The sequence below is a fragment of the Thunnus albacares genome, chromosome 2, assembly GCF_914725855.1.
Source record: "Thunnus albacares chromosome 2, fThuAlb1.1, whole genome shotgun sequence".
Taxonomy (NCBI): domain Eukaryota; kingdom Metazoa; phylum Chordata; class Actinopteri; order Scombriformes; family Scombridae; genus Thunnus; species Thunnus albacares.
Window position 1 is genome coordinate 9,727,694 of NC_058107.1, and position 26,875 is coordinate 9,754,568.

The 26,875-nt window shown below is 39.5% G+C and overlaps 2 protein-coding genes across 4 annotated transcripts in view; one reads left to right on the top strand and one right to left on the bottom strand.

The window, feature by feature from the left end:
• The window catches only part of si:dkey-112e17.1, a 28,115-nt gene extending 13,884 nt beyond the window's left edge, over positions 1-14,231 (top strand). For 2 of the 3 annotated variants that reach the window (XM_044365080.1, XM_044365062.1), the window contains exons 3-7: positions 2,586-2,637; positions 4,010-4,133; positions 5,549-5,691; positions 8,705-8,947; positions 10,000-14,231. In XM_044365080.1, the coding sequence (XP_044221015.1) occupies positions 2,586-2,637; positions 4,010-4,133; positions 5,549-5,691; positions 8,705-8,947; positions 10,000-10,707 (1,270 nt within the window). In that variant the 3' untranslated portion in view covers positions 10,708-14,231. The remainder of the gene's footprint in view (positions 1-2,585; positions 2,638-4,009; positions 4,134-5,548; positions 5,692-8,704; positions 8,948-9,999) is intronic. The other variant, XM_044365071.1, reaches the window with a different exon arrangement.
• Positions 14,232-14,764: 533 nt separating this feature from the next.
• chfr (checkpoint with forkhead and ring finger domains, E3 ubiquitin protein ligase) lies at positions 14,765-25,820 on the bottom strand. Its single transcript, XM_044365094.1, has 18 exons — positions 25,670-25,820; positions 24,563-24,686; positions 23,768-23,867; positions 23,402-23,511; positions 23,232-23,291; positions 22,364-22,561; positions 21,672-21,749; positions 21,112-21,286; positions 20,827-20,981; positions 20,428-20,590; positions 19,957-20,156; positions 19,639-19,755; positions 19,201-19,284; positions 18,456-18,526; positions 17,708-17,795; positions 17,443-17,550; positions 16,642-16,714; positions 14,765-15,077 (listed from the first exon to the last, which is right to left on the bottom strand). The coding sequence occupies exons 2-18, from the start codon at positions 24,669-24,671 to the stop codon at positions 15,035-15,037; spliced, it is 1,932 nt and encodes a 643-aa protein (XP_044221029.1). The 5' UTR covers positions 24,672-24,686; positions 25,670-25,820; the 3' UTR covers positions 14,765-15,034.
• Between the last annotated feature and the right edge of the window lie 1,055 nt (positions 25,821-26,875).

The following is a 26,875-nucleotide window of genomic DNA, read 5'->3' on the forward strand; positions in this document are numbered from 1 at the left end:
ACCAGGTTTTGTGATTTTTGATTTAAAAACAGGAGGTAAAAGCTAGTGTAATGTTTTATACAATGCAAAATTGTTTAGCAACCATAGCAGTTTGGCTCAATGGATGGCAATGTTGGCTGGCCGTTCATTCCCTCGCTTTGGTTCAGAGTAAAATATCTTGATAAATATTGGATGGATGCCATGAGATTTGACTCTGAGATATTCATAGTCCCCAGAGAATGAATCCTAATGGCTTTGGTAATAAACTGACTTTTCATCTAGCTCCACCATGAAATTGACATTTTTGGTTTTGTGTGAAATGTCTCAACAACAATTAAATGGACTGCTATGAAATATTGTACAGATATTCAAGGTCCCTAGAGGATGAGACCTAATGAGTTCGGTGATCCCCTGACTTTTCATTTATACAAATCATCAAGTCAAAATATCACTTTTCCTAATACTTTGGTTTCTGACCAAATACTTACAAAACTAATTATAATCTATCAGCCTCACCTATGTTTTGTGTTAGTGCTAAACTAAGATGGTGATCATAGTAAAGATTATACCTGCTAAACATCAGCATGTTAGCATTGTAATTGTGAGCATGGTTGCATGCTGATGTTAGCATTTAGCTCAATCCCTGCTGTGCCTAAGTACAGCCTCACAGAACTGCTTAGTGTGGCTAGACTCAATTAAATAAATTACAGTATCTGGTTCTTGGATAAAACCTTCAGATTCTTGTTTTGTGCTATGTTTTTGAAACTTAAACCCCGTTTAACTGAGTTCCCAGTAAACATTCTCCTGAGAAAATTCACAAGTCTTATCTTTGATTCCTCCCATGAATGAAAATGGGCTAGTCTGACAGTAAATGCACACACACACATAGATGCACACACTCGCACATACACAGTCACCACTTTGTTATGTTGACTCAGCTGGAAGCCTCAGTCCCTGATGTGGTGACCCTTGGTGATTAGTTGGGTTTGGCTGCAACTGTGCGGCTTCCTTGATGTGGAGCATTCTCACCATAGACAGCGGGGCATTCAAGGTACAGCACCTGGCATCGATTCCAGCACACAAAAACACAGAGGCTGCATGAAAGTGAATGGGCGGGGAAATGGGGAAAAAAGGGACAACAAGGGAAAGTAAAACTCAATGTGTGCACTGAGTTTGGTACCGCTAGCATTGTCAGACAATCAAAAGGTATAATTTACAAGCTGTTCCCTCTTGTCCATCCCAGGGGACAATGAACACAGGCATATTGGATAAATTTGGAGGTTTGTAATACTATCCGTTCTGACAAAATGACTGTGTAACCCTACTGATCCAGATGGATTCAAAATCCAGGAAGTTTAGATTTGTGTCGGTATAAGTATTCAGCTTGCTGTGAGAAACACCGCAGTTTATTATGATTTGTGTTCATTTCAAATACAGCTCAGTGTCTCCAACTCATCCGTCAGGCGCAGTAACTCCACAGGTTCTAACTATTAATGACAGGGAAATTTGAAACACATGTTCAATAAAATGAAAGTGTAATTAGCAAGAACAACAACCCAAGTCATTCAGAAGCCAGGAAATGCATTACCATGAAACTTCAAGCCCATGAGCAACCTTAGTAGCTGTTTTTTTTTTCTTCTTTAGTTGTTCCCTATTAATTTAAATGAGTTCACAGAAATCATGGGAAAACAACTAGCCTGGCAAGCTAGGCGCAATCTCGCAAGTTTAAAGCAGCAGTGAGATTAACTCCCAAGGTCCCCTCTGGACAGCCAAAGGTGGATGAGAGCCACAGCAGGGGTTGCCCTCAGTTGACCGGTGGCTGGTAATGGGCTCATTCAGCTGTAAGAGTAAATTTTAATAAGTGGGTACTTGTTCAAGTATTTCTGCATGCTTCATTGGGTCATATGGAGTTAAGAACAACACAGAAAAGCGTGGATTAGCAGGTACAAATATTGGATATTAAAGAAAATACAGATTTCCACAGTTGTAAAAGAGTCTAATATCAACAGCCAAAAAGGTGCCTTTGGAAACAAATAAAACCTGTATTTGGCCGGTGGAAAGTAAATGTGTATCACTCTCCCTACCTCCAGCAGCTACAGACACTTGTTGAGTAGCCATAGTTTAGTAAAAGTGCTGGATATGGTCAGAATCTGCTATCACACAACCTGGAAATGGATATCAGCGGTGAAAAAGTGACAATAAAGCATCTCTACAAGAAAAAAGTAATGCATAACAATGACAGCTCAGTAACAACCACTATGTGAACAGCTGGAGGCATTTGAGTGAATGCAAGATTGTGGTGCATCTTGCTCCATCATCCAACACCACAACAAAGCAACTATTGAGAGACAAATGGCCACGGGTATGTTGGAGCTATTAGTATTGAGTGAGGTGGTTACTATGTCAGAAAGCTCTTTTTTCAGTACAGTTGTATTGGGACAGTGTCCATTTTTACATTTCTGGTCAAATTGTGAACACCAGAGGGACTTTATACTTGAGAAAATACTGCCAAGAGTGGAAAAAAAATAGAGGACATTCATAAAAGCTGGTTTTCGGATATGTCTGTAATTATAAGCTGAATTGCTGTGGTACTTTATGTTTTCCAGACCCAAATTGTGTCCAAAAAGAGACAGCTCCTGCGCATCCAGCAACTCTGAGGTACAGACTCTTTCTTCCCATTTCTTCCTCTCTTTGTCCTGCCGACATGTCACTCTTTCTCCCCTCCCCTTCCTGGCTTCTTTTCTTTATTGCTTTATTTTTCAGTCAGACATTCCTTTCAAGACAGGGATTTACCTGGGATCAGTGGATATTTCTTTTAATATTCTCTGCGACTGAAGCCAACACTGTCCACTGCTTTAGCACAGAGCTTTACCACCTCAGGTTCATATCAGGTCACAGAGGTTTGAAGCAAAGATTGATCTACCTGATGATGGTGCAGGAAGAATAGTTTGAAATATTTCTTGGATTAAATTGCATCATAGATTTATGATATGTAATTAAGATTGTGGAAAATGGTAGCTTGCCATTATTCAGTTTCTTTACTCTGATATCTATAAAACTCTTGTATTAATGATATCAAAGACTATTAGATCTCATTATCGGTGTCACTTGTGTGATATTAACAATAACATATTTTCTGACCAAAGTAAAACACCAACAATAAATCTCTACACATTCGAATGTATTAAAACCTGCTTCCACAAAAGAATATTTTATTAAAAGGATCAGTTTACCCCAATGATAAAAGACATATTTTCTCACTGACTACTAGTTATATTCAGTCATGCAGATAGTTCTGGTTTTAGGTTTCTGCCTTTTGATTGATCTGCCTCAGGTGTGCTGCCACACTGATTTCACAACAGAACTTTACAGGGTGTTAGAACACACACACACAAACACACAGAGTAAGAAAAGTCAAAGGCAAAAAAAAAGTCCAGCCTCAAAACAGGTAGAATTATCTTTTATACTTCAATTAATCTCATCTAATTCATTCTCTTGAGCAAATGTATACACATATACACATTATCATTGTATCCAAGTAATGAACCTTACATCATCAATAATCAATAATACCATCTACAAATATATAGTTAGCCTATATACATTTTAAATTCTGTAACAATAATTAAGAATTTACATTATTAAATAACAGAATAAAATAAAATGTTTGAATAAAAGTCTCCTCATATTAGAAATAGATAAGATGTCACGTCAGTGTGATTTGAACAAAAAAAAAACAATTCTATCACAGAGTATATATTATATATCCGCATACTTTAAAAAAATAAGAAAAATATTATGATAGGATATTATTTTTACAATAATACCATCATAATATCTTGATTTTTGAGCTTGAATTTGTGTTGACCGCTGCCTACTGGGAAAGGCTTCAGTCCCTCCTGACCCTGCAAAGGAGAAGTGAGTATAGATAATGGATGGATGGACTGATGTCACCTTCATTGTAAACAAAGCACTGCCAATGTCAGGTTTTGGGGCTTGATTCCCTACATGGTGTGGTGCTGTGCTGCAGGTGCCAGAGGGAGTCCAGAACACTGGGGCAGAGGTCAGCGAGCTGCAGCTGATGGCTGAGAATCAGACCAACCTGGTAGCAACCACAGAGCAGGACAACAACAACGACAGCTCCCCACACACGGGTGAGAGAGACACACAGACCTGCACGTACACATGAATCCACACACACATACACACACACACAGACTGATATTGTATTGCTAACATGGACCTTTATTTAAAAACATAACAATTAAAGGCATTTATGGTAATTTCTCTGCACTGTCACTGAACTTGTGCAATCTATATTCTGGTTATCTCATGCAAACTTGTAAGATGTACTGTATGACAAGGAATGCACCAAGAGGCCCCAAACCCACCAATTGCACATCATTGTAGATGTCATTCATTTTTATTTATATTTACAAAACATGTTTAGACTTTTGACTACAATAATTTCAGGAATGATAATAATACCTTCAGGAATATAAATCTGCCAATAATTTATTTTCTGGCAAAGAAATGATCTGATAAAGTTTTGGTGCAGGAATTCAAAAGTGAAAGCCTGGGTTTTGAGGAATGTGCCTCAATGTCTGTTTTTCAGGACATGACTTGTCAATCAGACTGAATTTTCTGCTGATCAGTATCTCTAGGTGGTGGCCCTTCTTTATATGTTTGTCTTTGGTGGTTATCACTGTTCATGCTAACAACTCAGTTCCTCTTCTTTTTAGTCCAAGCAAATTGCTGCTGCTGTATCTGGAAGTTCCCTTTCCTGAAAGGAATTTCTTTAGGAAAGACTTCAACCAACACCTGGTGTTGAAGCAGCAAATATAAGCGCTTTCATAAACTGGCTATAGGTTGAATCACTATAAATATGTTGCAAGTTAAACTTTTAAATGAAAAACAAACTGTGCATGAGGAGTCTGGGTTGTTCTGTAAAGATTTCAATGGAAAGGAAAATTGCATTAGTTTTGAAGCAGCACACAGGCTTGATCCTGGAACAATCCAAAGGCTTCTCTTGCTCTCTCAGTGGGACTGAACCCAGGCTGAGAGATTTGTGGGTTGTGGCATTTAACCCACAAAGCAGCCTGGGAGTAGTTTGAACAACAGGGGAGTATAGTCCCCCTCACTGTGTGCTCCAGTCATGGTGGCAGGAGTTTACACCAAAACACAGAGCTTAAAAACGGTGAAGGAGTTGAGATTAGCGTGCTCCACATGTTGTTTCACTGAACCATTTAAGTTGCAGTTCAACATTATAAAGCTCTACAGTGCAAAGAGACATTTACTAGTACTTACTTAAAGGACCGGGCAGCATGAAAACCAGGTTGAGCATTTGAATAAATTAAATGTATTTTGATTAAATAAATTAAATTTCAATTTCAATGGTAAAAACTATAAGAATGTACAAAGTTTGACGGTACACATATTGTCACTAGAGCAACACTGTGCAAATACTGCTTCACCAATGCCACACTGAAACTGTATGAGCAATGATCAAAAATCAAAAAACCTCCTCCATATATTGTAATCCTAAATATTTCTTTCTCCATTTCCTCAGTCAGTGCTGGTGGTGACATTTCCCAGGATGCAGAGGTGGACCTGTCCTCCAGCGGTTTGACTGAACTGGACCTCGGTGCAGATGAGGTGTTCATTGTATCGTCCGCCCCCAGCCCAAACAGGCTGCCCTTCTCCCCTCACACGGTGAGACCCAGTTTAATACAGTTGTCTGTGCTGTAGAGCTCAAACAGTCTTTTTTTCTTTCTTTTTTTCAGGCAAAAAATACCAAACATTTTTTAATTCTAGCTGTTGTTGTTTTTCACCATGGGCTTATTAAAACTGTGATGGGCATTTTTCACAGTTTTTCCATTTTGTAGACCAAAAGATGATAATCAATTAATCAAGAAAATGATTGGCAGATTAATTGATAATGAAAATAATCATTATTTGCTAAACATTCAGGAGCTGTGAAAATCTCATTTGTTATAATGAATAAAAATCCCGTCCAGACATATTTTAAGACATATACAAAATACTTCACATACTGTACTTCTTCACATACTTTAAATACTCTACTATCACAAATCTGCTGTAAAGTCCATTCTCAGTGTATGTTCAGTGGAGGCTTCAGGTCTCTACATCACACTTGCATGAGCCACATTCTGGACCACGACTGGCTTCGAAACTAGTTGTGATGTCACAAAATCATGTACGTGCATTACCGAGGTGAACACAGAGACTTTCCCCACTCAGTAGATGAAAACAGCCTTCTAGTGTCACACTCTTCACAGTGAAGGTCAAACATCCAAGTGAAGTTAATAAGCAATAAGCCAAACACATTTTTGAGCGGAGGGAGACTTTAAAAATGAATATTCCTTACTTGTAAAGTTGTGCAGGTGCACAGATCTTCTTTCCCTCCCTTGTCTTGGTAAATGTGGAAAAATGTTCTGTCTTAAAATGTAGCCTTGATGCTATACAGTGAAGTGTTTAATCTCACGTCCAAACTCTCAGTGGGTGATCCCCTCACTCTGGGGAAATGACCCCTGAACCAACAGAGGTGACAGGACATTCATTGCTTTGAATTGACCCAGTGTTCCTAATAAGACCAACACCATTTTATTGGCGTACGCGTGGTACAGTCTAAACCTATGAAAACTACAATGGCATACATGGGAAATGAGGATAATTAAAAGATGGGAGGAGCGGTGAGGATGAAGCAGACGGTTCGACCAGGCATTTTTTTCTCTGCTCTCTTTTCTATTCTCTTGGAATAAGAGTTGGCATAAAACAGCTCTGGCAGCTTTTTTGAAGGACTGGCAAGCTTTTCTGCAGCCTAGGCTAATGGAGTATTATCTACAGAGCCAGATTCCCAGCTCCAATTGTGTGTGTGTGTGTGTTTGTGTGTGTCATGCACGCTTTGGCACACACTGTGTGGTCTGCCTGTGTGTGTCCTCGATGCAGACGCCCATGTAAATAATGTTTGAGAAATGCTGCATGGACTAGCAGTGGCAATGGTGACTGAAAAACACCAAATCATCTTGCCAATGTTGTTTCCAAGTGAACTTCCAGGTTAGCGTGGTACTTTCATGCCACACACCCCCAAATATGTAGTTGTGCATTAAGCCATGAACCCCATTTGATAACATTTTGTTGCAAAGTACTGCAAATACTGTAAAACCTTTCTTGCTGTAGGTGGGGTGATGAGATCAGGGCCAAGTCTGCGTTAAACCTCAGGCACCCATGGAGGTCCTCAAACCCCTCTTCTTGAACCGAGGTTTTTTACGCGACTTTGTTGTGTGGCTGATTTGTCACCTAAAAGTAGTCATTGTGTTCGTGGGGCTTTAGTGACCAAAAGAACATTTTATTTAAACCCCGAGCTAATTCTTGTCTAGACAAAGCTAGCTGTTAGTGACTCTGTGGGAAGGATTATTGGCTCGATCTCTCTCTGATGGGTGCAACCCCTAAAACCTCCACCCGCCCCTGATTAACAGCAGCTGACTGATCAGGAAGGATAACGTGGCCTGCGCACATCTAACCTGTCAATCACAATTAGCCTCTCCTAGTTGCTCAAGCAAAGATGACTTATACGGGGCTCAGAATGGTGTCGTGTCCCCAATTGGTCATTTGATGGCAAGAGTTGTGCATACACGCAACTCCACAAATGTGACTGAAACGGTTCCAAAGCCCTTCCTGTTCACTTGACAGCTTTAATATACTTAATAAATAATGAATGAGTTTGGTACGTGAGCCACACACGCTCAGCTGGCTGGCTGTGTGGCTGAGCGGGCCAAGCTAATCAGTACAGTTCCTTCTTGTTAATCCATTAATGTAGTACACAACACAGTCTGTGGGCAGAAATTAAGGTGTGTGGAGGAAACGGAGCAGGTGCAACCAGCAAAGTGGCAGCTAGTCAGGCCCTAAATTCCCTAAAGAATATGTTGGGTGGGATTAATGAATTGAGGGCAGTTTGGATGAAGGGATGCCTCTACCTGTGTGCCGATTTTGACTGATGTCAATTAAATGTGTTAGCCAAAGGTCACTACTTGTCTTACTGTATACAGAACTGATACCTCCTCCTTGTTGTCTGATAGTATTATCCACCCCTTTAAGGTTTAAAAGGAGATAATCCAGTGCTGTTGTTGCTATCTGAGCCCAGTCTTTCCATCAATGCTCAATACCAAAGATGCGTGCCTGATTCAATAACAAGCCCCTTGCACAGTGCAGTTCATTGACCATTGTAGCTGCAGTTGAGTGCTTGAATATAATGCCACCTCTGATATGTGAGCTATTTATGTTTTGTGGTCGTCTTCTTCCTAATTAGTTTGTTTATCCTCTCTAGGCCACTCTTGCTTTTAAAGCCTTGTTCTACAAGGGAAAGTGTCTGCCACACACACGTATTTTTTTCAGCATCTTTTTGCTTGGTATTCATCAACATATTCTCATATCACACATAGATATCACACAGTCTTCACTTCTGGACACTGAGCAGTTGGGGATCATTTACAGGAATGATAAAATTATAATTTTTCAAGCAGCAACAGCTCAGCTGTTCAGCTCAACTATGTCTTAATACAATCTACTGAGGCAGCAAAAGACCTCCAATAATGTTGCCAGTGGACATGCTATGCTCACCTGAAAACCCTCTATTGTTGCCCTCTGCAGACAGGCCCAGGCTACTCATTTCAGTCTTTACATTTAGGCATTCTGTGTTTCTTAGCAGCGGGAGAGGTTTCTGCGGCACAGTGACACTGGTCCCAGTCCTGCAGGTGACTGGCCCTCATCAGACTCTACAACTTCACCTACTGGCGTCAGGTCCGCCAAGGATGGCAGCAGCAGCTGTGCCAGACCAAGAGCATGGAGCGTACGCACCTTCCAGGACTTCCTCCCTCCACTGCCGCAGCTGCATAAGAAGTGGTGCAGCTGGAACTCCACCAGTCCCTTCACCAAGCTGGTGGACAGCGTCAGTATAGAACCTTTGCTGTGTTTTCACATCCAGGACCATTTATGGCATGTGAGGTTGATGAGGAGTGTGTCAGGGTGACATCTACTGAGTGAACAAAGAAGCAGTTTATTGAGATAATTTCATGCTTCCAACATAAATGATCATGTCTCAAGCATTGCCTTGATATGTATTGTTATTTGACTTAATGGGTTAGTTTGCCCAAATTACATAAAAACACATTTTCTCACTTATGTCTTATGGTATTTAACTATGCAGATAAAACAAGTTGTCAACATTATCCAGAGTAACTAGGACATTGTCTCTGGAAGATAGTTTACTGTTGATTTTCTTTAAATGCAATTTTGTAATGCATTGAGCAGCACAAAAGAAATTTAATTCACTTCCATTATATTGAGGATGTGGCAGAAATCTCAGAGATGGATATCTCATGCCCTGGATAAATAAAACCAAAACTATCTGCATGGCTACCACTTGGGAAAAGTAATAAATATGTTTTTTATAGCTAGGTTGAATTGTTCCTTAATGAAAATTCATGAAACAGTCGAAATTTCATTTGAATTAACAGATTATTCTGTTCCTTTGTCATTTTTTCCATTGCTTAAAGGAGGATTTACAGTGACTGCAAAAGTCATTCAAGACCTGTTTCCTAAATCGTCAGCATCTTGGCTATACATTTTATCATTAAATTATTAAATGATCCTTGTTTCCTCTTCTTACATTCAAGCAATAATATTAATGTGTTTTATTGGAGATGCAGAATGGTTGGCACCTTTATGCCACAAGAGCCTTTTTTGCAGCAGACATTCTGACTTGTCAGAGTATGAAAAGCACAGTCGTAATGTATGACATTAATATTGGCTGCATTCTTTTGAACGGTTCACGTTACAAAGTCCTGGTATTGTGCATGCTGACTTGCAGGCATGGCTTCCTGGGACAGAGCCACTGTCAGTGTTATTAGTTAAACCTGTGCTTTTCTTACTGTGACAAGTCAAAATATCTGATGTAAAAAAGGTCTGCCGCTGAGGACAAACTGTCCTATATCATTCCAGGCTCCATCCAGTCTTGTAGCTGACTGCAGAGGAGAAGACAGCAGGAGAGTCTTCTCAGATGTTCACCTGGAGGCCAAGGCAGACAACAGCACCATCTCTGACTCATCCATCAGCAATGCCTCTTACCCACTTGCGCAGCCTGCCCAGAGGCAGCGGCGTCTCAACTCCACCAGCAACCTGCGGCGCTCACGCTTCACAGGGCCTTGCTTTGGCCTGCTCTCCGGTACGGCAGACCCAGCAAAGGCCTCCGGGGTTTCTCTTACCCAGGGCTCCCCATCAGAGCCTACTTCTGGCTCCTCTTCCTCCACCCAGTGTCAAATGGAGAGTGGCCAGGCTGGAAAGAGGCGGGATTTCCCTGGCGAGGGTGATCACATCAGTGTGCCTGTGTTTGCCATCTCTGAGGAGGAGGACCGGCAGCCTCTGGTCTCAGCTGAGCACCTGGACCAGACCTCTGCCTCCGCTGTGCTGAATGGACTGGTTAGAGGGACATATGAGGGAAAGAGGCCTGCCATAGCAACCACCAGCCTTAGCCCCCAGAGCCAGAGGGCCAGACCAGAGTGGAGGCCATGGGGAAGCCAGGTGATAGGAGGGGTTGGTCCACTCCCTTCCAACTCGCCCACCACCACAACCGAGTCAAACACAGTCAATGACAGCCAGCTTTCTCTCAGTCAGTCAACAGTGCTCTGCAGTGTGACCAACCAGATGTGACCGGACGGGGCCTGAAGATGTTGAAAAGAGCAAGGACTCTGGTGGGCCAGTTAAGCATTTCTGAACTCTGTTAGTGTCACTTTCTTTAATATATAACCTTCTTTAATTTCTGAAATCAACTTTTGCAAAATTATTACTACATATTTTGTAGCTTCCTGCTGGAAAATATATTCTTCTAACTCTGGCTGTTCTCTGTTTTCGATTAAGTTGTGTTTGGACAAAGATGGAATAATATGCTGCTTACAATGCCAAGGCACTGACTGCTGTGGTATCATGTGTTTAAAAATGATGACTGATTGCAACCATGAACAAAAAAGTATTTTTTGAATGAGTACTCCATAAACCCCAACTCTTAGGAACACTTCTTAACCAGATTTATTAGCCAGTTTGATGCTTTTCAGTGAGTTATAATACTCCAACCATTGCACTTTGCTTTCAATAGCTCATTCATTGTGGATTTTGTGCTGCCCTGTGCCAATGTTCTGCTTTTTCTTTAATATTGGTCTTCATGTGGCTATTTTTTTAGCGCAGGCTAAGACTTATTACCCAAAAGTGTTCTGCAGAGCATAGATCATACATTAATATCAGTGTTGCAACAGTATATACATGTGTACTTCTACAGCTGATACTGGATTATAAAAGGGAAATCAAAGTAATGTAAAAGCATATACTAATGTACACTATTAGAAAAAAAAAATAGCATAAAGAATTAGCAATCACAATAGTATTTAAAATGGGTTGAAATGAATTAATGTAAAGTTTTAATAAAGACTGTCATTCACATGTCGTGTCCTTCATCTAACAAAATGTTAATCAGCAGGAACCTCAAACATGCTAATAGAAGCTTGTGCAGATCTTTTGTGTTGAATCCTGCCTTCAGTCAGTTTGTCTTTAGCAAAGCTGGAAATATAGATGCAAAGGAAGCAATTGAAATCAATCATATAACGATTGTTTTCATTAGCGATTCATTTGCTGATCATTTTCTCAAACGATCTTATGGTATAAAACATCAGAAAAATATCCCTTACAATATAGGATTGTTTGTTTTGTTCAGATAAATACATTTTGTGTCATAGACAACCAAGAAAACCAAGAAAAAGCCTAAACCAGTGAATTTTTGGCACTTTTACTTAAAGAAAGAAGACAAGCAATCGATTACTAAAATAGTTGATTGATTTCCTGTCCAATTATTCTTTTTCATTTCAACTCTAATAAATATACAAAAAATGAAGAAAAACAGGGCTTTAGTGTATTTACTTGAACACTACTTGGCAAAAGGTGACACTACAGATTCTGCAGACTCCTCGTGAAGTTGGGTAAGAAAAGCAAGTCCATTTCTACAGACAGCTATCAGTCTTTTAATTTGTTAAGATACACAGACAAATCATTTCAAATACAGTTTTTTCATTGCTAATACAACATACAGGGCATTTGTCAAACTCTTAAACATATTTGCCAAAAATCAATTTTTGCATGTGCCTAGTGCTACTCTATGGTGATTTAACTAGAAGTCGATTATAGTCTAGACTAACTGTTCAAATAGTGCATTGCATACACAGTTTACAGGCACCACTAAGGACTTCCATCCCCCATGTTGAGAGACATATGCCCAGCTGATGTGAATGTGATTCCGATGCCCGTCCTGTCTCCCAGGTTCCTGGGAGCTGTGATGAGGTAGAATAAAACCTGCCTCTTCCATACTGCTGAGCAGCTTGGTCCAGACTTTTGCACATAAAGTGAGTAAATATTTGTCTTAGTATACAACACCCCACACACCCCACCACAGGGAGAATGCAAAGCACTCCTCCAAAGCCTCTTTAATACCAATTCCTGCCCAGCCCCTCTGTCGGGGGATCGACTGGGCTTGTGCTGAGGGCCTGAGCCGCTAAGGAATGCCAGTGTGGACCCACCATGACTGAGAGGGTGAAAAAAAAAAAAGAAAACTCTAAACCACCTAGCTACCACAAATTAACTCAGGAGCTCACGCAGAGGCCTGGAAAGTGCCCATTTACAACCCCATCCCAGAATGGATCATAAACATTGCCCCCAACACTAAAAACAAAATATGAAGAGCTACATTCCAAAACACTACTCATAGTGTATCCATATTCACTATGGCTAATGTTACTAACACTATAGATCCAAAACACACCAAATTCTCTAAAATTACGCACTTACATTATCAAGGATACATACTTTTTTCTTTCTGATGATGGATAACTGATTTAGGAATAAAACTCTTCATACATTTACAAATCAGATATTATGAGCTCAAGTATATAACCTTGTAGACTTAACAATAAGGAAGCTGTTCCATATGTGTGAGACAAGTTATGTGCAAATATCCTCATAGTTGCTCAATATTAACACATCTAGCAAACATTTTAGACATCTCCAGTACATATTCTGCTAAATCAAATGAAGAACAAGATAAACTTTGAAAAATAAGACATAAAATCATATAAAATTTACTGGATGTCAGCTAAGACTTGTTTTTAACTTCTTCCCGCTATTCTTCACACCCACCAGCATTTTCTACACACTAGTGATTCCACAAAATTTTAAAAAAAGAAAAAACAACATCGAAACTAGTACTTCATTCCTGTAATTCAATATATAAGGCCTCTTGAAACTTGTGTCTGGATGTTCTAACCTGGCTGAATAAATCAAAAAAACTGAAGGCTGATTTGTCAAAAATGAATAGACATCAATACTAGCTCTGCATTTTCTCGCATGATGGGGAGGCGTGACTTATTGACACTTGGGTGATGATGGTCATAAAGATAAAACAGAGGTCATCAGGTTTGACATGCCTGTTCAGTGACAGCTTTTACATGTACACAACAGTTTTCTAACCACTCAACATGGTTAACCTGCAATTAAACAAACAAAACAGCAGCTTTGTGTACCTGAGGAACCAGAGAAAGTCTGTTTAACTTCACTTTTAATCTAACAAAATCCAACAACTGATAATATCTCCAAAACTTTAACAGAAAAACAATCTACTTTCTAAAACAACCTCTAATACATTTTTTAAAAGGTTAACTCCATTATAACATATAATTGGAACACAATCACAACAGAACATACAGTTGTGTTTTGTATTGGCACAATTCCCTAAATTGTTGGTTCTGCAAGTGTATCCTGCACAACGCTGTATATGAAAACTCTAGCTGATGCCACTACAAGCAGCCTCAGCATGTTTAACCAATGCTGTTTTTTGGAGTGCAGTCTAGTTTTTCCTCTTTACATGGAATAAAATTTCATCACAGCATAACCCTCACTACAAGGGTCTGAGAAAGCATCCCTTCTACACTATTTTAATCACCTTGGAGATGATTATCCAGAGCAAAGCATACAACAGAGGCCCCTGTGCCCTCTGACAGCATTACAACACATTGATCCCCTTCCCACAGACATAAAATCCTATACAAATATCACATGGGATTATAAATCGTATGTATGCAGGGCTTTGATGTGGCTTCTTGCCCTTTGCCTGGGAACACAGTAATGCCGTGGCAAAACAGGAAAAGAAAAAATGTACTCAGGAGGTGAGAAATTTACACATATTACGATTGTTCAACCGGTTATTAACCGTTTGGATCTTGGAAGCAGTTTGTGTTTTGGCCCCAAATTGTGCTAAAGAGTATTACTATTGCTATAATACTCTGTACTGTACAGTTTCTATACTCAAGCGATATGCAACTGTTGTTTTCGTCAGCATTCCTCTCAAACTTCTGACAAATATGAATATGTGTGTTGTAGGAAGCCCTGGATTCTTAAATAAGACAGTTAAAGTACAAAGTAAATATACATCAAGTCTTGTGAACCTCCATGAACAAGGCTGGAGGAGGAAATAATGTAAATCATGCTTATCCATATGTGTGAGCATGATAAATGGCCTTAATCCATAGAGATTGCCTCATTTGCTCTTCATCTGAGCGATCGGTTTTGTTTTACAGTCGGCGGTTAACTGGTAGACTTGACAGATACAGGAGCCACAGACAACATTTATCCCAATTTAAATGGTGGCTGGTGTTAATTGCAAACCCAGCTGTAAAGAGCAACCTGAACCTTTATTTAACTTAAATTTTAATGTTAATGTGCATAGCATTATTTCACGCAGCCCTGTGTCAGGTAAGACACTACTGTCAGTGGATACTGATTGTATTTTTTGCATTTGATTATTGCATAACAGGCAGAGCACCTGTGAGACAGTTACCTACAATGGACAAAACAAAACCCAGCAAGATTGTGTCTCTCCCATACACATGATGCTCATTTGACACATTTGATAGTTAGGTGGAGAAACGAGACGCCTGCTCCCTCAGCTCTTGAAACGTGTCTGCTCACATATGTGGTTGAATTTCCTGGAATGAAAATAAAAAGAAATCACATGAATGTTGCAGGTAAAAGCACAAAATCAAAGAGATGAGACCAAATGAGGCACCTTGTTAAGATCCTACGTTTATACAAGGACTCCATCTAGTGGTTAAATTAATGAACAGCATGCAGAAAGCTGCCACACAGCGTCTCATGTGTCTGCCAGAACCATTCACATTTATGACTCAACAACCTGATGGTTCAGTAGCACCACAGCACAAACACTATATTGGTGATTAACAAAAATATGATACTGATATAAGTGACTTGTCAACAAAGTTACTCTGAATGCTCAACAGTCCAAAATAGTATAACTAACTACATTTGTTGAACAAGTTAAAAAAAAAGTTTAAAAAAACCCAAAAAACTGTAGCTGTAGCAACTATTTTACAATAATGCAAATCCTAAAAATATGTCAATGTGATTAAATTTAATATATATTATACATTTAGAATTTCATATATTATATAAATTACATTTTAAATGAATAATTTGCTTTTGATAAATGCTATGGGTGGTGCCCTCTGCATAACGCATAATGGACAATTGCTCAAGGTGGGTTTCAACTGTTCATCGTTAAGCAGCATTTTTTAAATTACAATCTGCAGTTACTGATTAAGTGGTGGACAAGTGGTACAGCAAGAAGCATTACACTGAAATTTGAAAGTAACACTAATGTTTAACCACAAATAAACAAGGATGCAATTTCAGAGTTGCAGAGAGGACACGAGTTGATGTGAGGTGTATTCCAGAGAGCAGGTTTAGTGAAAACTCTGGGTTTCTTAACCCTGAGACGAGGGAAACTCAGGCTTTTCCGAGAGGTAACCTAAAGTCAGGGTCAGTTACCACGGTAACTGAGTGTGTGAAGCTGACCTGCTCGCTGGCAGGTTTACTTCAACAAACCCTGAGTTTCTCTCTGTCTCCTCCCTGCTGCAGAGCCTGAAGCAGCTGGCAGACACAATGTTTTAATTTTCTACAGTTGTTGAAAAAGTTGAAACAAAGTCACCCAATGCTGTTGAGCCAAGATCCAAACAGACGTCTAAACATAAGACATCAATTTGAACCTCCACATCTTTTCAACTGCAAATCAGCAAACTCATTATTACTGGACCTGATGTCATATGTCTCCTCTACGTAAAATATGTCTTATCTGTTTAATCTCTTATCTCTAACTTAACTCTCTTTCCACACTCCACATACACACACATTAATGTTTCTACCTCCACTAGATTAAAATGGAGGATCTGCCTTTTATTTACCTGTTGCCATAGTGAATCACAGTGTTGCTACTCCATTCATGATAGCTTTTTTCATTCACCACGCACACAGTTAAGTCAGAGTGAACATCCTAAAGAGTTGATTGAACTGACTGATCAGCTGTTCTGTAACCGCAAACTCAAAGTGTCTTAAACCTGCTTTCTGGAACAGACCCCCGATGTCATTGTCGCCACTACAAAAAGCAGTTCTGCCACATAACTACTGGGAGACAGACAAGCTATGTGAAACCAAGTATATGAGTTCTTGTGGTGTTTCCTATGTAAAAAGACTTACACTGCATGGTGTGCCTTAACCTGCGTACGACAGTTGCGTCCCCAGTAACAGTCAGGACGAGAAGTTACAGCAACTGAGGAGAGAACAATAAATGAAGTTAATTCATGTGTATGACATAAACATTTGGCTATAACAGTCCGAAAAAAGTCTTAAGCCCCATTTGCACTGGATTTATTGCTCTGGGGGAGGTTGAGTGATGTTAACATTACCTGCACTGGTCATTCGTTTTAATCCAACCCAGAGCGAGTATGTGGGTCATTTTTCACACTCACCACAGTAATAATTGCAGCTGCAATTCAATACCGTCTTTCTCCAAACTTGCTGGGCCTCCTGTAATTTAAGTCCTGTCTGGAGCAACGTCCTTGTATTATAAAGTGTATCTGTGATTTCTTTCAACAGGAAGAGCTGCTTTTCCTCCTACTGCATTTCATCAGCTCAGTGTGACATTGGAAGTTAGTGAGGAAATGAAAGAAGTCTAAAATATTTTTGCTAATCTGAAAAATCCATATATAGGCCTTTTTAGAAACTAATACCACAATGGAAAAAACAATAAAGCCATGTAATATCATCAAGTAAGTTGTTGTAATGTCAACTACAGGTAGGTGGGTACAAGTATTCTCATTTAGCCAGTCCTGTTGAATGTCCATGTCTATTACAGACCACATTACGTAATTTTGCGATGGTTAAATGAAGTCCAGAGAGATGAGTTAAATGACTGAGGAGCACAGAGAATATTTTATTCCCCACCTCCCCCTGTAATGTTAATCCTTTCCAGAAAAAAAACACTATGGTGTGTCTGACCTGGCAGCTCAGATGGGGGGATGTTCTGTCTGTACTTGTAGGCCAGCTCCTTGAATGTTCGCAAGCCGCAGCAGAAGCACAGGATGGTGTTTGCAGAGATACGACAATCTGACAGAGACGGGGTCAAGAACGAAACAGTATTATCACTTATTCTTTTCAGATAACAGTATGACCTTAGGTCAGCCACATTGTACATGCTACATTGCTGTGAGGCACTAGGCTGGAGATACTTTAAAGTTCCTTGGGTTGTGATTTAAAGGCTCACCTGTCAGATAGTAGTTTCCCTGCTGTAAGCCTTGCACAGTCTCCTGGAGCAGATCTCTCCATGACTTCCCTCTGGAGGACAGGTAGTTCTGGTGAAAGGATGGAAACACAGTCAGTAGGTGCAGACATGTATTTCAAGCATTAATTCAGCATATATTCAATATTAATTCTTAACATGAGTTGTAAGTGAAGTTTATTACTTGTGGACAGGAACTTTATTGGTACAGCTGACTTTTTGCAATCTGGAATGTAAACTTATTATAGAGTAGCAAATGCTAAAACTCTAATCCCTCAACTCAGGGTATCTGCTGTTACTAAGTACCAATACGAGTGCTCTCTTTTTCCAAAATTGAAAAATCTGTTGATGTTGCTGCAAGGGACTCACTGGAATTATTTCTATGTAAGGTAACATGAGGTCAGGGGCAGCTGAGCAACTGTGGATTTTTTTCAGCTTGCTGTGATTGAATGAATGTAACTGATAGTGGAAACATTGAATAGTATAACTGCATTTACAAAGAAACTGCATTAAATGTGGATAGGTCACTCCATGGCTGATATCCAATATGCTTCATAAGGTCAGTATCTTTGCTGATATCCGATCAGACCAGTGCATCCTGAGTAAATAGCATGCCCTACACTGCTGACCAAAACATGTGATGCATTTTTATATAAAAATAAATAACTGAAGACCAAAAATGTCGACAATTAGACAGTTAGACAGTTAGAATATTTGACAAAGTCCATCTTACCTGGAGGATCTCTGACTCATAGTTATTGTTGTTCAGCACACCATCCATACACTTGTCTGTCAGATTGAGTTCTGTAAAAAAAAAAAAAAGGGGGACTCCTCCCCCAAAACCTTCAGCACACTTCCAACGCTCAAATAAGCAGAAATAAATTTCCGAGTATCTTAATCACAAGAGAGGATTTTAAAGTGTTGCATGTTTGAATTCCTGAGCTGTATTTTTATGGCACAGAGCTACAAAAACTCAGTGGGTTTAATTTTAGATCAGCTGCAGAAGCAAAGGTTCCTCACAAACCAAAGTCATTCAGTCACCTCTGCAATACTGCTGAACTGTATACGGAGCTTTCATCTCATACTAACCGTGTATCATTAATACAAAAGTATACCTGAAAGTTGAAGTATGATTCTCGTTTAATAATGTATACATGATGTGGAATCTATTCTGTGCTGGTTGTGAAAGGAAAGCCTGCAACCTAAATTTATTTTGCAGGTATTTTGATGACCTTCCACACCAACCTGCTGAGAATACAATCCTGCTGGAAACTGAGTGCTTTTAAATTTGAGAATGGCTATGATCAACGTTACAGGTATTGCATTAGGACACTATTCTAGATTCAGCCTCATCAATTAAAAAGGCACAGTATATTAGTTACAGCCAAAAAATCCCATACTGGTCGCAGCCTATTACACAGAAATAAGTCTAACAGCAGAGAACCCCCTGAGGCTGTTTTGCTGAAACGGATACATACCACTGAATCGAGCCAGGCAGCCTTGACAGCCAATCCTCTGGCAGCCCCAGTACATATGACAGAAGGGTCGCTGGCACAGCACACCTGCCAACACACAGCACATCATACATGTGGGATGGATAATGGAACAATAAATCCACACATGTGAACTGCTGGCTAAATTGTACTATCACTATCAGATGACTGTATATGTATTGCACACCTCAAAGTATGTATATTAAATATGTCTATATACTGAATAGCCTTGCACAATTTAAGTTGCACCTGCACTGACTGACTTGTATTATCTATAAATTTTGGTTTCCTACATCAATTCCGTTCATGTTTCACGGGTTGTACGTAGTTTTCTTCTCCTAACAGTAGAATTTAAGTCGACCACATTCAGTCAGCGTTCATTACACTGCTGCAGCTGGACCAACAAGTTCAGTAACCACTCACATTGTTGAGCAATAACCTGCGGGCTATTTAACTCTGCCCGTCTGTCTGGCATCGGCTGGAGGCAGCAGGTACAGATGAGATGACAGCCCTGAGGGGGGCAGCAGTAGTCCTGAGGAGCTGCAGACAGGAAGGGAGAAGAGAAAGGTTTTAGACTGAAGCTAAGACATATGATATGAAAGACAGGCAGGAGGATCTTCATAAGAGTGCTTAAGTGGACTGTATTTTCCATTTATAGCTGTTTACTGGGATGAAGATCAAAACAGAAAAATGTATCCTGCACTTTGCTAGTCTTCCTAGCTTAGCTCCTCTAATAATCACCTGAAGGGATATCCGAGGACGTTGAGGGCTGCTCCCCTGTGGGCTTTGAGGACCCTTCCTCAGTTGCTGGTTTGGGTGGAGGAGGTATAGGCGGTGGGACTGGCAGACCAGGGACCCAATAGTTTGACCCTGTAGCAAACAGCACCTGACTGACCTCCTTCCTGTAGCCTGGACACTGTCTGCACATCACCAGAGGCTGACTGGAGACAGAAAAACACAACGACGAATCACATGGAGAACTTATTCACTAAAAAAGCAAAAAGAAGGTTTCCAACACTGTTGGCATCATGACATTTATGGTTTACATTGTTATTTTTGCATGATCTCTTTTATTTACAATAATTTTATCTCATGTTTTTACTAATATTCTCATTTCGGATCTTGGTAAATGGTAAATATCGTGTATGCATCAGATCATTAGAAATATTTATTTTGTACTGTATGTTTTCTACAAACAACCAAACGTTTTACCTGATGTCTGAGGAGTCGCTGTCATTGTCAGAGAGCTCAAAGAGGTAATCTGAACTGCCCTCCTCATCAGAGAAGGAGCGCTCAACTTTTGGCTGCAACATGTCCTGAGTGATCTTGTTACGGCTGTCCATGCTCTTCAGGTCCTCTTCACTGCGACACTTTTCTGTGGAACAGGAACACGAACACACACACACACACACACACACACACACACACACACACACACACACACACACACAATGTCAGCATCGACATAAAATAGATCAAGATTTTTTGGGCTATAAATCCTGTAGAGCTTGCATATAAAAATAGATATGTAAGGCTATTATTTCCATCCATTTAGTGCCAATATGTCATGATTAAAAAGGTGCTATTAGAATGATCATTATCTGTGCAAACCTGGGTGCTGAATGAGGTAGGCCTCCACCAGGTTGTTGAGGATGTGGTTCTTACGGATCCTCTCCACAGGGCAGCGGCAGGTAGGACAAAGAGAAGAGCGCTCCATCCAGCCTGAGTAGCAGGCAGCACAGAAGGTGTGCATACAGGGCTGCAAGCTAAAGGGAAAAAAAATTACTCACACACCACTGACCTTCAGTAGTCATGCAAAGCACCTAACAAGACCACAAAGCAGGGCTTCCTTGTAACCTTGGATACCTGAGGGATGGCAGAGCCTTTGAGTCTTACCTGACACAGTCATGCAGTAGGTCCTGGCAGATAATACAAGTCAGAGATTCCTCCATCTTATCAGTTTTAGTCCCTTCTACTGGTGGTTTAGTCAAAAGACTCCCAAGACTTCCCTTAGTTGGCCCCGCCACCTCTGTACTGGATGTGTGTGGCAAGCTCAAATCATAATCTTTATCTGTGAACAAAAATGAACCTCATGTGAAACCTGCAGCTATCTTTGCTCTTTTTGAAACATTTGGTATGGTTATCTTATCCAAAGTCATAGGAGGAAAAATTTAGAGAGGTCACGAACACAGCCTAGTCATGTTGGCGAGAAGCTGAGCAAGACATTTATGACTAAAAGAGATGAGATCTGACATAAAGCAATTGGCTTAGATGAGATGAAGCTAAATCTCTTGCTGAATCTGTGCACTTATTTTTGGCATTTGTCTGGGCTTGAGGTTGAATAGGGGGTGTTGGGGTTAGAACAAAAGCTCAGAGTAAAGCCCTGTAATGCATAAAATTTAATGTGAGGAATCAAGAAAAAATGGATTCATCCCAGAAGTAATAAGTGAACAAACCAGTTTTCCTCCTCTTGCTTTCTGGCTCCAGGTTTTCCATCTCTTTTTCCTGTGTTGGGGCAGCATCTTTAGCTTGACCTGACAAAGGCAACAACATAACAGGGTCAAAAAATGTTAATACTGTATAATAAAACAGTTTGTTTTGATGTACAATCAAAAGACAACTTAGCCTTCACTGTGGTTACCAGTGCTTTACAAATGAGTTCATACTGTCAACCACTGACAAATACCAAACAATCCATCTATGATAAACAATGTATTATCAAGTTAAATCAAAAGGACTTTTTAGAATCATTATCATCTTGCTGCTAAAAGATTTCTTTCTTCATTTAAGTCACCTCATATTCTCTGCAACACTGAAACAAGCGTATAGACACCATGGAAGAAAACATATCTTTTCTTCTACAACAGTTCAACATTCTATCTTGTCACAGGACCAGAAAACACAATGGGAAATAATTATAGGAAATATTAGAAGACCACAATTTTACAGACACCCCTGCTCACTTTTGAGAACCCTCTTCCCAAAAGTACATAAAAACATGAAAAATTCATCTACAGAAATAAATAAAACCTGACAAGTTCAAGGAATAACAAAGTGACACACTGTTAAAATTCCAGAGGAAAAGCCAAGGGAAAATGCAAAAAAAATGGATCACCCCACATCAGCAGTGTGTTAGCTGAGAACTTACCAGAGGCAGGACAGGCTCTAGCTGCTAGAGGATCAGGTGTGGTAGGGCTCCGAATACAGAGGTGGGAAGTTGATGTGGAGGGCTGAGGTTCCTCTTGAGTTATATCCCAAGGAGCCTTTGTGAGCATGACAGGCTCCACAGAGAGTGACATCTCTGAAGATGGAACAGGAGCGGGACTGATGGCTGACCTCTCCACGTCTGATGTTCAGATACAGGGTGGGAGGTTACTAGTGAGGCATGCTATAGCTGTGTAATAAAAATGTTTGCGTAATAAAAATTTGGCACAAGAGTTATGGTGAATTAAAGGACGGGTTCACAATTTTTCAAGTCTTAAATGTGGTGCTCAAATGAACATTGAAGTAGGTTTTTCTTACTGTAATCATTCTTCTTGTTCATACTGACCATTAGAAGATCCCTTCATAATGCACTTACAATGTAAGTGATGGAGGACAAAATCCACAGTCCTCCATCTGCGCAAAAATGTATTTAAAAGTTTATCTAAAGCTAATATCAATCTTCAGCGTCCAAATGAGTCAAATCAAGTAGATATCTTTCAAGGTTACAGTCTTTTTAGTGCCAAAGACTGTAAATGTGGCAGATATCCACTTGATATGACTAACTCACACTGCTGAGGCCTCATATAAGCTTCACATCAACTTTTAAATGCATTTTCATCACAAAATGACTAGATTTTTGGCTCCTATCAATTACACTGAAAGTGCATTTGAAGGGGATCTTTTAATAGTCAGTATGAACGAGAATGGATTACAGCGAGGAAAACCTCTTTCACTGTTCTTATGGACACCTGACTGTTGTTTTCAGATCAGACTTGAAAAGTTGTGAACGTATCCTTTAACTGACTACTTACCATAACTAGTTTGTGAAATAGCTTGCTCCGCTTTGATTGAGTGGTAAACATAGGCGATGTCTGCAGGGCAACAAGAGAACATATTGTCTGTCTTTGCTTCTTATAAACTGATAAAAACATATTATTGTCATGGGAAAGTTAAATACTGACTAGCAAAATTAACAACTCACTTTGCTCTGGCTCACTTTTCCTGTATACAAAGTAGATGACATCGCCGTTCTGCAGTATGTGAGTTTGCTTTTTAACCACTTTGGACATGTTGATCACTGTGCCATTAGTGCTTCAAACAAACAAATGTACAATATGATGCATCACCGTACAATGTAAAAGGTTTTATGAAAGGACAAATCAAATACAAGCATATTTGAACAGCTCTAAAAATACAAGCATAGCTTTTCTTTCAAATTTGAATTTTTTAAAACATTGTTTCATTCATTCATACCCCAGAAAACACATATTATTCAGCTCAGTCCATCTGAAAATGCAACAGTTTGTACTGCTGTTAGAATTCATTGATGGTTGAATATTTATCATACCTCATGTCTTCAAGCCTAACAACCCCTGAGCTTTCATCTTGGACAATCTTGCAGTGCTCCCCTGAGACTAGTTTGTTGGCTGGAAAGGCCAGATCACATCCTGGCAGGAAAAATAAAAAAATGTCATGAAAAACACAAAATTAACATAATGCAGATTATTGATATGACATATTCATTTACTTTTTCAGTGGTATAGGGTATGTTAAAGGGTAATTATTTTATGTTTGTTTCTTAGTTTTTTTCGGATCAAAACAAAGTCTCAGCAATTCTGGCTGATATGGCTCAACATCTACAAATGTATACACTGGAAAGTTTAAGCTACCTTGAACACCTGAAACTGTCTTTTGCCGTGATGTCTTTAAACTTTTTATTGCCCAGACATGAGCTAACCAATTAAGGCTACTCATTTTGCATTGTAATAAAGTAAACCCCCACAAGCCCTTGACAACAAAGCAGGCACATAGGGAAATATAGGCCTAACCTTTTCTTAAGCAAAACCCATACAAAAAAATACCTACTTAATATTCTGCACACATGTTCTCAATGGACGCCTTTTGTTATCATCACAAGAGGCTGTCTAAGTTTGGTGCGCTAAAGAAGGCTTTGTGTTTTCAAGGGGGAGGTTTTAAAGGCTCCAGACAGCAATGTCTGCGTTAGAGATGGGATTGTCTTTTGTTGATAGGTATCAACATATTTAGAGTTTTTTTTAAAAGCAGAATAAAAACATGAGCTGAGTTTTTTAAAAATCAGATTTATTTATGTTGTTCACTCCATAACATACAGAATCTAACCTACCTTTTTTTCGGCCAACTGTGCACTCCCTGTTGAAAAGCAGCACTTCACTTTCACTGGAGTCCACTTTAACTAGCTTTCCCCATGGTCGGCTTCTTCTGTGACTGTCCATCTCCCTATGTTTTTTCTATAAAAAAAAATATTTAAAAATGAGAGAATGAGTTTACATTGACTTTTTTATGTCATTGCTTTGTATACGGCACATGGTTGCAAAGAGAAAGTGAAATTATAAACAGCAAACGTTCTGGTGTACGCTGATCTGTCTAAATCCTGCTGAGACATTTTATATGGTCAGTAAAGTTGGTTTTGTGTCAAACTATCTATCTGTTCATTGTTGTCAGCTAGATAGGTTCTGTCAGATGCCAACTTGGGTTCCAAAACATAATATTTACAGACACTTGGGTTTCAGCAGACACACCTTTATAAACAAGCTATAATCTCTTTTTAAAATCAATCCATGAATCTATTCTTCATGTCTGTACTTGTCCAAAATACCAGCTTGTGCCAGGAACATTTTCCTTTTAAGTCCCACAGTTCTTTTCATCAAAAGCACATAATAACTGAGGCATTTTGTGTAGCCAGTTAAGAGTTTGAATTTAAATTCAAAGCTGTTGAATGAATCATACTTTATGTATGCCGAATTCACCAGTAAACTTTTATGATTCGTTAAAGGTCATGAAAAGCGTAAGAACAACAAGCAACTTGCCAAATGAGCAAGGCTGCACTCATGTCAAAGAGTTTCTCATCAAGTTTGGTTTGGATGCTAACGGGACAAGTTCTGCTAACGAGACCTAGCTAAGCTTTGGCTTTCCTGAGCTTACTAACTTAGTTATCGAGCCAAGATTTGTTGTGTGACACACTGGGAAATCGTTAAGTTATTTCAATCGTCAACTATCAGTGTGACAAAATGTGTCATAATACAAATGCACCGTGATATCATCACAGCTAACGTGATAACACAACTTCGTTCATAATAGTAAGCTAGCGTGTTTGCTAACATTAGCAGCTAACTATACCGTGTAGCCAAGAGAAATCAGGAAGTTCACAACAATCACAAATGTCTGTAGTGTTATAGCTATGTAACTTCATGTCTGAAACGTGTTACTTTACCGTCAAAAGATGAGTTTGATGTCCCCGTGGCTCTGTATAAAACTGTTTCTTATCCTCATGTTCCAGCTAGAAGCAAGATGCACTTCCTGCCAAGCTCAGCGTTGACATTATTTACCGTTATCAGCTGATGGAGGAGGGGCAGTTTGGGTGTGTGAGTAGAGGTGGACTCCATAGAGTGTCACATGCTGAGTTTCATGAAAACAATAAAAAACAATAACAACAACATTTAGTGCCCTTAAATATATATTTAGTAGCTCAAGTGCATACACAATTGTATCAGAGAAGTTAATGCTGGAAAAAAAGAAAAGCATATGTGTTTGTTACGTCTGGAACAAATGACAGCTTTGTTACACATTTCAATGTAAGGAACTATTTCCTTTGTAAATCCCACAGCAAAAACAGACAATTAGTGATGCATTTTGTGTAGCCAGTTAAAAATTTGAATTTAAATTCAAAGCTGATGAATGGATCATACTTTATGTATGCCGAAATCTTGCATTTCGAAATGCAAAGATTTACACACATAATGTACATTTATGACGTGGTCAGTCATGCCACTGCATTTTCATGACAGAAGCTTTTTGTGAATGAAATGGACTTTTGCATGACATAACACTATTATTTTGTATCAAAATGAATATTTTGGAATATTATAGTTACTATAAGTTGTGTGGCACTCTATATTTTTATTTTTATTATTCATGCTTCATTAGTACACTCAACAGGCTACTTTTGCTGTATGCTTTTGGTCTTGTTCTTCTCTTTGCTACTGAAACAATTGCCCTGTGTGGGATCAATGCATTTATCTTATTTTCCCAAAATATTAATATATGTTTGCAACAAAATCTTTATACCCTCTTCTCGTTCATTTTGTAACTTACTGGACTCATTAAAAAGATGTTAGTCTGGTCCAGATGAAGGCCTGACTGACGGTCGGTCTATGCCAGCAATAGTCTGGCATAGACATCCTGCCAGTTGAGCCCAGCTTTTTTCCATTTGGCTTCAACGTCCTTTGGGCGACACAGCAAGCCGACGATGTTTGCCAGGAGGATTAAGCCTTGATGTGGTTGAACAGCTCTCCCATTTGGTTGCCTCCCTTGCCCGAGGGGGTGATGATCAATGCCAGGTGCAGTCAAATATCTATCTTGATATACTACAGGATTTTCTGCAGACTTTTCAGACACAGCAGGGCAGTGTCCCCACTCC

Excerpts from the sequence above, each read along its gene's own strand:
- chfr (XM_044365094.1), bottom strand. The coding sequence starts at position 24,671 with ATGGACAGTCACAGAAGAAGCCGACCATGGGGAAAGCTAGTTAAAGTG. Across the intron at positions 19,756-19,956 it reads GTCCTCGGATATCCCTTCAG|CTCCTCAGGACTACTGCTGC; the intron begins GTGATTATTAGA and ends TCCTGTCTGCAG. Across the intron at positions 19,285-19,638 it reads GCAGGTTATTGCTCAACAAT|GTGTGCTGTGCCAGCGACCC; the intron begins GTGAGTGGTTAC and ends GTGTGTTGGCAG.